The sequence below is a fragment of the Lactuca serriola genome, chromosome 8, assembly GCF_051521515.1.
Source record: "Lactuca serriola cultivar US96UC23 chromosome 8, Lser_US96UC23_V15, whole genome shotgun sequence".
NCBI classification, from domain to species: domain Eukaryota; kingdom Viridiplantae; phylum Streptophyta; class Magnoliopsida; order Asterales; family Asteraceae; genus Lactuca; species Lactuca serriola.
In genome coordinates, this window is record NC_136415.1 from 62,635,996 (window position 1) to 62,647,811 (window position 11,816).

At 33.6% G+C, this 11,816-nt stretch overlaps 1 protein-coding gene across 1 annotated transcript; it reads left to right on the plus strand.

Moving 5' to 3' along the window:
- Positions 1–5,380: 5,380 nt before the first annotated feature.
- LOC145065918 (U-box domain-containing protein 11-like) lies at positions 5,381–8,479 on the plus strand. Its single transcript, XM_079013027.1, has 4 exons — positions 5,381–5,996; positions 6,457–6,573; positions 6,653–7,027; positions 7,102–8,479. The coding sequence occupies exons 1-4, from the start codon at positions 5,682–5,684 to the stop codon at positions 8,197–8,199; spliced, it is 1,905 nt and encodes a 634-aa protein (XP_078869153.1). The 5' UTR covers positions 5,381–5,681; the 3' UTR covers positions 8,200–8,479.
- Positions 8,480–11,816: the final 3,337 nt, after the last annotated feature.

The window sequence follows — 11,816 nt, forward strand, 5'->3', positions numbered from 1 at the left end:
GGCATCTAAGTGCCTTACAACCGTCAGGGCAATCAGTGGATGTGAGTTTTCCATATAAAAACTTTTAAGCACCTTTTCTAGATAACCAGATTGATGTACATAAACTCCATTTTTTTGGTGTGTTCAATTTGAAGACCCAAACAAAAATTCGTTTTACCACGATCTTTCATTTCAAAATTTTCTTTCAAACAAGAAGTGTCATTTTCCCATTCTCCAGGATTTACTATTATGTTCAAACCATCTATGTAAACATCAATTATGACAAATTCTTATCCAAATCTTTTTTTTGTTGAATACACATGGGCTTAATGGATCAATTTTATAGCCCTCTTTTCAACAAAAATGTACTTAAGCAATTGAACCACATACGACCAGATTGTTTCAATCCATATAAATATTTCTTTAATTTTACCGAATATACTTCTCGAGAAATAGAATTTTGTGCTTCTGGAATATTAAACCCTTATGGGATTTTCATATAAATATCAAGTAAACCATATATATATATATATATATATATATATATATATATATATATATATATATATATATATATATATATATATATATATATGCGATAACTACATCCTTTAGACGCATATCCAGTTTTGCATGTATTGCCAGCCTTATTAGATAAGGAAATGCAATTGTATCAACCACAGAAGAGTATGTTTCTTCATAATCAATTATGGGACTTTAGGTAAAACCTTGTGCAACAAGTCTTGATTGATATCTCATAACTTCATTTTCTCGTTTCTTTTGCGCACAAATACCCAATTCTATCCCACTAGTCTTACTTTGTTTCGTGTACGGACTATAGGACCAAAAACTTTTCATTGAGCAAGAGAATTAAGCCCTTTGTTGATTGCATCTTTCCATTTTGGTCAATCTTTTTTATTTTTACATTCCTTTATAAATTTAGGTTCAAGATCCACATTTTATTCCATAATCTCGTGCGCAACATAATATGAAAAATTATCATCGACGTCTGTCTTATTAAGTTTCATATTATTCCTATCATTAGGGATGAACATCAAAACTGGGTACCCGCTTTAGGAACCGAAACTACCTCGGAATTATCGGTTCTATAATTGGAACCGCCTTAGGTGGTTCTGGTTCTGGTTCCTAAATTTATAAAACTGTTTAAGCGGTTCTGGTTCCAATTCTCATTTTTTCAAAATCACTACATGCTGGGTATTCACCGAAATTGGTTTATATATATATATATATATATATATATATATATATATATATATATATATATATATAGATCCAATTTTGTCCGTCTTTGATCCGAATTGATTCGATTTGGACTGAATTAAATTGTTGTTTTATTGAAAAAAGTTAATAAAATTGTTGTAACCGGGTTACCCGCTCTTGGAACCGGAATCGCCTGTTCCGGGACTGGTTCCAAAAATTTAAGAACTGTCTAGATTGGTTCCGGTTCCGGTTCTAACTTTCTAGGAACCGGCGGTTCCAGTTCCGGTTCCGGTTCTCGTCAAATGAGGCGGGTACCTGCCAATACTCATCCCTACTTGTCATGACATGATTTATTGAGATCTCTTCATTTTCATAATTTCCTGGTACATCGGTTTCCTTTGTTATGACATCGGGCTCTTCTAGAGCTTCACTAATATTTTCAAGAGATTTTGTTTTCTCTTTTGGACCAACAATTATATTTTCTCCCTTTTGTTTTCAAGGATTTTTATCTTTAGAACTGGTTGGTCTTCCATGCTTCAAGCGTGCCTTAGATTCATTTGCATTTCTGTTTTTTTCCTTTTGGAATATCAAGTCTAATCGGAGCATTTATAGTTGTTACATGAGACTTTGTTACTCTCTTAGGGTCAGTAAATGCATCTAACAATCAATTTGCTACATTTTGTAAATGAATTATCTTTTTCACTTCACGTTCACATTGAATTGAACGAGAATCTAAATAATTCATTCAAAGAGATTTATTTTCCAACTTCTTTAATTTTCCCCCTGATGTTGGAAAAATCGATTCATCAAAACGACAAACGTCAAATCTAGTTGTAAATAAATCTCCAGTCGATTCATCAAAATGACAAATGCTGCATGTAAAATTGCATGACCCGATGTCGATGTAGGAAGTTTAGAATGCATTAGTAATGGTCTTGCAATTAATTGAAGGCGTTTGATTAACGATTCAGCTAGACCATTTTACGTATGAACATGTGCAATAGGATGTTCAATAGTCATCCCAATCGACATGAAATAGTCATTAAAAGCTTGTGATGTAAATTCTTCAACATTATGAACTCGTATTTTCTTAATTCGATAATCAGGAAAATGTGCCCTTAGGCGGATTATTTGTGCAAGTAATATTGCAAAAACGAGATTACGACTAGACAATAAGGACACATGTGACCATCTAGTTGACGTGTCAATTAAAACCATTAAATATCTAAATGGTCCACACGGTGGATGAATTGGTCCACATATATCTCCTTGAATTTTTTCTATGAAACTAGGACTTTCAAACCCAAATTTGTTCAATGATGGACGAGAAATTAATTTTCCTTGAGATCATGCAGCACAAGAGAATTCATTAGCTTGAAAATCCTCTAGTTTTTCAAGGAAAGACCATTTGAAGTTTCAATTATTTTACGCATCATAATTGATCTGGGATGCCCCAACCAGTCATGCCAAACTTTGAAGGTGTTATCATACCTTTTATTTTCAATAGCATGCGATTCAATCATTCTAATATTTTTGTAATACAATCTGGATCACAATACGGGTTAACTTTTCCAAAAGATATTTCTTACCCGATATCATTTTTGTAATATTGAGATACTCTTTATTACCATCATTAGTTGTTTCAACATGATATTCATTAGACCGAATATCCTTAAAACTTAATAATTTTTTTGGTGATTATGATGTCAATTGTAATTATTGTCCCTTGTGGTAATGCTATATTCACTCTTCCAGAGCCTTCAATCATTTTTACACTACCCGTTATTGTATTAACATTTGTTTCTCCAATTATTAAGTACGCGAAATATTTTTCATTATTAAAAATACTATGTGTTGTTGCACTGTTTTCAAGACATATATTTTCCCCATTTCTTTTGCGAGTATCCATATTTCTTTTTAAAAAACATATTTGACTAATGAGATAAAAATCATAAAAAGAACCACCAGGATCTCTTCTCATGACACAGTTATGATATAAAAATCATAAATGACAAACGATACTAGAAAACCAACAATTTCATGTTATGTCGGCATATCCATCTCCTTTTATGGGAAAAATTAGATACGTCCATCACCATCCATAACATCACTTGTCTCTTCCATGTATGCAAGATAATCGACAACATCCAAATGTCCAATTTCTAGTTGATCTTCGGAAAAATAATTTTGAACAAATTTGTTTCCCCATTTTTTCCTTATTTAGATTTTAGAGAAGTTTAACAAAGATCAACAAAGTGCTTTGGAGAACGACATGTGCGAGACCAATGATCGGTCATTCCACAACGCTGACAAACATTTTCAAATTTTTTTTTCCTTGACCACTTTTATCACTAGGATATGGGTTTTTGTTATTTTCTCACTCCTGGTGGTTGCTTATATTCTTGTTATTATTTGGATGATAATTATGACGGCATCCACCATGTTCACGACCACGGTTACACCTACGACCATTATAATTAGATTATGATGCATTCACTTCATGGATTAGACTAGTACCGATCAGACATGATTGATGATTTTTCATTAAGAGTTCATTATTTTGTTCAACCACAAGAAGATATGAGATTAATTCACAATATTTTTTAAAACCTTTCTCACGATATTGTTGTTGCAGGAACATGTTAGTAGCATAGAAAGTAAAGAAGGTTTTCTTTAGCATGTCTTCATCAACTATAGTCTCACCACATAGTTTTAGTTGGAAAGTAATTTTGAACATGGATGAATTATACTCACTCACAAATTTAAAATCTTGTAACCGAAAGTGTAACCAATCAAAACGAGCTCTAGGAAGTATCACCATTTTTTGATGATAATACCTCACTTTCAGATAATTCCAAAGTTTACTTGGATCTTTGACAGTGAATTATTCAACTTTTAATCCTTCACCGAGATGGTGGCGAAAAAAAATCACCGTCTTAGCATTTTCTTGGCTTGATGCTTCATTTAAAGTATTTAAATCTTTTATGGTGTTTCCAAGACCCATATCATCCAAGTGGATTTTAGCATCAAGGATTCATGATAAATAATTTTTTCCACTAATGTCAAGAGCCATAAACTCAAGTTTGCTAAGGTTTGCCATAGTGAAAGTACTAATCAAAATAAAGAGTTGTATGTTAGGGGATTGTTAGTTAAGAAGTTTCACAAAATTACTTGTGAGCATTATACATGTGAGCATATATATATATATATATATATATATATATATATATATATATATATACACACACACACACACACACACACCTGAAGAGTGACAAGAAGTTGGAGTTTTATGGTAGAATCGTGTCGATAACATGTTATAAAATATGATCAAATAACAAAATAAATTATAAAGTAAAGAAAGACATGCAAGTGTAAAGAACTTTTATTCCAATATTTATGATAAAATCATCAATTTTCTAATATATATGACTTGCTATTTATACTGCCAAAATAAGATGAAAGATGGGTTATAATATGAATGCACATTATAATGATATATTACTACACTCGTAAAACACATTAAATTGATTGTTACTAATGTTAAATACAATGAAAGATGGGTTATGAGAAAAATAAAGAATCTAATGGTCATTCACAAACTAATATTTTATAATAAAAATTAAATTTTCAAATTAAAAGACTATAAATCGGATGAATGATTATTCATTATGGATACTTTTAAAATAATGCTTATAAAATAATACAAATAAATATAAAAAATAAAATCTCTTTTAAAAAGTGAGATAAATAGGAAAAAAAATGATTTAGAGAGATAGTTACATTTTCATTTTGTTCATATTTAAACAAATTTATTTTTTTATACAATTTTGACCATCAAACTTGCTAAATATGTCAACATATTATCATTGTTACCTAATATAGCCTGATAATAATAGTAATATGATAATAATAGTAATATATGCGAACATATTTAATAAGTTAAATAGTAAAATATATATAAAATTCTACATAAATAAATTTTATCATTTAATTTTGAAACTAATTATATCGTTTTGTTTATTTTAACTACTAAGTACAAAAATATTTTAACTACTAAGTACAAAAATACAACCCTAATTTTATGAAATTTTATTTTAAAAACTTTACATGTTTGAATTTGTCATAGAAAGCCTATGAAATAGTGTAGGAGACATATATGTGGTTTCCTAAAAGCCAAGCCAATTCATCCAATTATTAGAAAGGAAATCACCACTCTCTTCCAATCCTCCTCACAATATTCCTCTTTACAACTGTCTTCTTCTATTTCTCTCTCACACACTCACACCATGAACACGCACCTACACCAACAACTACTCATTCAAATACTTACATAATCCTTCTTCCTCCGAGAATCTCGCCTTAATTTTATCCACATTATTTTAATCTTTGACATTATTATTAAAGACCCAATCCTTCAATCTTACTCCTTTGCATAGTGGTCTGCCATACATAGCAAAAATTCGCTACCACTACCAGCCATGGCCGGCGTTGATTCCACCGCCATCCTTGCCGCTATCCAATCCCTCCTCCGCCTCGTCAGGGACGTTGCGCGTTGCTCCGGCACCGGATTCTCTGGAGACTTTAAGAAAGATTGTACTGATTTGTCTAGAAGGGTGGCCTTGTTGTCGCATTTGTTGGAGGAAATTAGGGACTTTAAAGGGGATTTGAGGTTGTTGGATGAATCCGCTTCTTCGTCGTCTTCTTCATCTTGCTTGTCTGACCTAACGGTTGCTCTTCAAGCTGCGAAAAAGCTACTTGTAATTGCAGGCAATTTCGATCAAAAGATCTCTCCGGTGAGTACGTCTTAATTTTTGTATGAATCGATGAATTTGATTGTTTAATTCCACTCAATTGAACTTTCAAATGGTTATATTACAATTCACTTGTATTACTTCATCGTTCGTTGCGTCTCATACTATTAATAGCCTACATAACGTTCTGTTCAATCAAAATCTGATCAAATTGCTTCAAAAATTATCAATGTTGGTAGAATTATGAGTTGTTCGTAATCTGTCAATTGGTGATTCGCTTGATGCTTTTAACATCTGTCCTCGATTCTCGTGAAAATTTATCAATGATCAATCAGTTTTCTGATGACATACACGAAAGAATCAAAACAATTTCGACTCTACCAATCTTTCATTTCTGAGTTTAGATAACATCGCTAATCAATATCATCCAATCAATCATGCGATTACAGTTCCTTATACAGATTCTATTATGTTACTCATACTTTATTGCTTTTGATTATAGGAAGGATTAGCCAAGAAAATCGCATTTCAATTCCAATGCGTTACATGGAAATTGGAAAAGGCATTAGCAAACTTACCATATGATGATTTTGAAATCTCGGAGGAAGTTCAAGAACAAGTAAGAACACAATTATGCTTATGCTCATCTTATTGGTCATCAATGGAGTTTATATTCTTAATAATTTTTTTTCCCTCAGGTTGATTTAGTGAGAGGTCAACTTCGAAGAGCAAGGGAAAGATATGGTAAACCCCTAAATTCTTCCATTCTTTCACAAGCCTTACTTCAGGCCCCAGATAAAGAACAAGTAGAAAATACGGGTAACATTAATCATCAAGAACCAGAAACAAAGGTGGAAAGTGCTTCAAAAGAAAATCTTTCAAAAGGGTATAATCAAAACGAAATGATTTATCAATCCAATGATTCCAAGATTTCATCAGCATCATCTCCATTGGATATTTGCAAGAACATTGATGAAAACAAGAAATTGGATGCCCCTGCAATTCCTGATGATTTCCTTTGCCCTATTTCTCTTGAACTCATGAGGGATCCTGTTATTGTCTCCACTGGACAGGTAGATTCCATTCCTTTGTTCGACCTTTTCCTTTTCAATTCCATTCAATCTTCTGATCTTATCCTTTCTTACAGACATATGAAAGATCATACATACAAAGATGGATCGATTGTGGCAACACAACATGTCCAAAAACTCAACAAAAGCTTCAAAACACAACTCTAACACCCAATTACGTGTTAAGAAGTTTAATCACACAGTGGTGTATCAATCACAACATTGAACAACCAACATTACTAACAAACAGGAAACTAAAAAGGACAGATGGGTCATTTCGCGATGTAACTGAAGACATAGAAGCCATTGAAGTTATAGTCCGGAATCTCTCAAGCCATTCCATTGAAGAACGAAGGGCAGCATTGTCCGAAATCCGATCTTTATCTAAAAGAAGCACAGACAACCGAATCCTCTTAGCAGAAGCAGGGGCAATTCCGATTCTCGTAAGTTTCTTAAATTCCGAAGATACCCTTATCCAAGAAAACGCAGTCACTTCCATTTTGAACCTTTCTATATACGAAAACAACAAAGCACTTATAATGTTGGCCAATGTGGTACCCTCCATTGTCCAACTTCTTAGAGTTGGAACAATGGAAACAAGAGAAAATTCCGCCGCTACCCTTTTCAGTTTATCACTTGCTAATGAAAATAAAATCATAATTGGAGCATCAGGGGCAATTCCGGCATTAGTTAATCTTCTTGAAAACGGAAGCAATAGAGGGAAGAAAGATGCTGCAACTGCTTTGTTCAATCTTTGCATTTACCAAGGGAATAAAGGGAGAGCAGTGAGGGCCGGAATCATAACCGTGTTGCTAAAAATGTTACGTGATTCCGATTCCCGTTCTAATTCCGGTTCCGGTGGTTGTATGGTGGATGAGGCGTTGACGATACTTTCGGTTCTTGCGAGTCATCAAGAAGCAAAGGTCGGAATCGTGAAAGCCGGGACGATTCCGTTGTTGATTGATCTTATGAGAACTGGAGTTTCAAGAAACAAAGAAAATGCCACTTCGATCTTGCTTTCTTTATGCAAAAGAGATAGTGAGAATCTTGAGTGTATAAGTAGACTCGGGGCTGTGATTCCGTTGATGGAATTGGTGAAGAATGGGTCGGAAAGGGCGAAAAGGAAGGCAGAATCGTTGTTGGGCCATCTTCAACGGAATCAACAAGGGATGTGATTCCGATTCCGTTGATGGAATAACTTGCTAATTTGTTTATTCATCTGATTCTTGATCGACATACTTACGTTTATTTTGAGATTTTATATACGGGGAAGTAATATGTTTCTCGGGTTTTTATTGTATTTTTTATTTTTATTTTTTTTGTGTTTGGAAAATTCATTTGATATTGTTGTTGTTTGTTTGATGATATCATATGTTGGATTGGGAATAACTTGTGTGAAAGTGGATTCATGACAACTTTTATGATTTATGGAATTCGATTGGCAATTGTACATCATATGTTGGTGTGTAATGTTTTATAATAGTCTCTCTTGTTATATTTCATAATAACTATTAAATCCTTCTCATTGTTTCAAATTTAACTTTTTATAGAGATATAAGAGGGGTATGCTTTTTTATATGGATTAAAACATAAAGATATCTACATGGAAGACATCATTCCTAGTTAAAATTCCTTAAAGTTTTTGTGTTTGAAACGTATTTTGAGTGACTGTTTAAGTGCTTGTTGATGTCACTACCAAAGAGATCGCTTCTAAGGATGACAACTTCATTTGTTCTTTGAAAGCACGAATTATCATTAAAGACCTTATGAAATGATTGTTGGATCATCATATGTGTAATTAACAAATCCAACATGCATAAAGCGTATGGTATGGCTTTCTATTTTGTTTATTTGTTTAATTCCTTATTGCTATGAGTATGGGCTTTTTGAGTTTTTAAGCACGGCAAGTAACATCTTTATGGGGCTTTCAATATATATTAAAACAAATGGTCTTCCACCACCTTGCTCATGTCACCCATCCCAAAACCAATGTGTGAGAGGTCAACTTACTGGGTCGAATTCCACTCCTCGGGCACCAGGCTTCATCTTGAGGCTATTTTCAATATATATTATTATTGTTAGATAGAGATGATAACTTGGTGAAGGTGCTTTGAGTATGCATAAATGCATAATTAAAAGTTTATTCTAATAAACCACAAGACAAATACCAAAAACCTCAAGGTGAGACTATAAGTGTACCAAGGTGGTGTTTCAATATTAATAAAACAAATGTAATAATTGTTAAATTTGGAGACACTTAAATGTGATGTGGTAGCCTCTCACCTAATCACCTTCTTCACCATCCTTATGTCTTATCTCACTTATCCTCTAAGATGAAAATACATTTATGAGATCTCTAAACATCAAGGTGGAAGATATATATCAACAAGATCGTGGTGGTGAATAAGACATGGAGGACTTCATTGATCTCAATATATCCTTTTTGTAGGATCAACCTTTATAAGCTATTTCGACGGATGTGATTTATTCAGATCGTCTACATGAGCCACATGATGAGGGGGAGTAGTTGAGACCACCACCTCCAGCTCGTTCAATGACAACACTCTCATTAACCAGCTGAAAAAGAAACTAGTTGTTGAATCATCACTTCCATCCTCCCACAAGAAGTAAAAGATCGTTATCGTACAAGATTTGGCCAAAGAGTTACGAGTTTCGGTTGAGGATGTCAGTTTTCTCTTCGGACCACAACAAGTCATCATTGAAAGAAAATATTGAAAAAAATGGATGACATGATTATAAAGAGAGTGGTTGCAGCAAAGGGAACTCTTGATCACACACTAGAAGCTTATGGATCAATTTTCAAGAGTTGTAATGAGAAGAGAGAAGTTGGATGAACTAAACAGAACCAAAAATCATAACAGGCTTGATCAAGTGGACACTAGGAGGAAGTATCTGAGTAGATCATTAGGGTAAGGTGTACCAAGGTAGTTGGAGTCTTATTGTTCACCTTACTCGCAAGAATAAGTTGGTTTCAAAAGGTGAATCATATCAAATTACTAAGTTGGTTTCTTATAGGTAGTCAGAATGGATGGAGATGTTAAGGATTGTATAAAACAGAAAGGGAAGCACATAAATAAACTAAAAATCACCTTAACTCATCTCATCTTATAGGTCAGGTGAATAAATTCCATCCCTGAAGCTCTGCCACCATCACCACATCTGCCACCACCTACCACCACCAACACATCCACCATTTACTATTTAATAATTTATATAATATATCTTTATATATAAGTTATAAAATAAAGTAACAAACATAAGAAAGAGAAATTTTTGTCATTTTACTTTATTGAAATCAAATTCATCTAACATGATTATGAACCAGAAAGAATATAGTATTGGATTCTAATTCCATTTATGGCCAACAAATCAGAATATGGAATTGGATTTTAATTTCCAACCGATTCCAATTCCTTTAGAAACATTCTTGGAACCAAATGCCAATTTATGTTCTGATAGAAAAAGTATTGTTTTTTGTATTGTTGATGTTATAAACAAGATTGAGAATGATGAGGAACAACATGAAAAATCAAATGTACGACTCTTACATTTTATATTACATTTTGTTACTTCTTTAATATGTTATATTTGTTTATTAATTTTCTATGCCTTGCATGCACCAATTGATAGTATGCAAAAACAATCGAGTAAACATTTTGAGCCATATCTAGTTCACACAAATAAAGATGTATGTAATGAGGATTACTGGTAGGATGTAAAGTCCACCAAACAAATTACACCATTTTTCTTGCAAATAAAACATAATATAGTAGTAAAAAATGGATCGATCCACGAGGAAATGGTTGTATTCAATCACCAATGCAATCCAATTGAATAAGTGAAATAAAACTAACTAACTAAAATTAAAATAAAAGGGGGGCGGGGTGTGATTTATATGAGAACTAAAAGAATTGAATAACTAAAAATGAAATATCCAAAAATATGGTACCCAAAATTTCGTTTTATAATACATAAAAATAGTGTTTTCAAACATCATTCATTCATATCATCAAAACAATGTATCAAATGTATCTAAATTAGAGTAAATATGAAACGCAAAATCTTTGTGGTGTGCGTGATACGGTCAACCCGAGCTCTTCCCCTTGGAACCGGAACCTGAAACATAAATTGAAAATCGTAAGCATAAAGTTTAGTGAGTTCCCCAAGATACCACATACCAACATAACACATAACGGGGCCCGCCTAAAGAGATATGGGCCCCGTCAAAACTTATATAATGGGACCCGCTCAATGAGATACGAGCCCGTCCACTCTCGCATAATTGGCCCCACCGACACTTGCAATACGGGCCCCGCCCAATAAGCATACATATACATGCACATACAATTATCACACAGACAATGAGTCTATCAACATAATCAACAAGGGTCGGCCTTGGTGCCTTAGACCCGCTAAACCCGGTGAGGAAAACTCACCTCGAAAAGCTGATCGAAACGAATGATCCCTGACTGCTGGTCCTACGACTCCTCGAGCTTGCAAGAGCTTGAAATGAAGCAAACAACTCAGATCCACAAACTTCTCCTTGAACCACCACCTTGCTTCAACCTTCCCTTCCTTGGAAAATGGATCAAAACACCAAGAGTGCACTCAAGGTACCTTCCAAGTACAAGAACACACAATATAGAAGTTAGGGTTTCGTGGAGGCTGATTAGAGATAAGAGGGAGGTTGGTCCTTACGGCATAATGTTCTATATATAGTTCTCAAACCCTAAAATGTAAGGTTTTGGGCCTAAAATGTAGGGTTTTGGGT

Bases quoted from the DNA above. Each gene is read 5' to 3' on its own strand.
- LOC145065918 (XM_079013027.1), top strand. From the start codon at position 5,682: ATGGCCGGCGTTGATTCCACCGCCATCCTTGCCGCTATCCAATCCCTC. The intron at 5,997-6,456 runs GTGAGTACGTCT...TTTTGATTATAG, and splicing joins TCGATCAAAAGATCTCTCCG to GAAGGATTAGCCAAGAAAAT. The intron at 7,028-7,101 runs GTAGATTCCATT...CCTTTCTTACAG, and splicing joins TTATTGTCTCCACTGGACAG to ACATATGAAAGATCATACAT.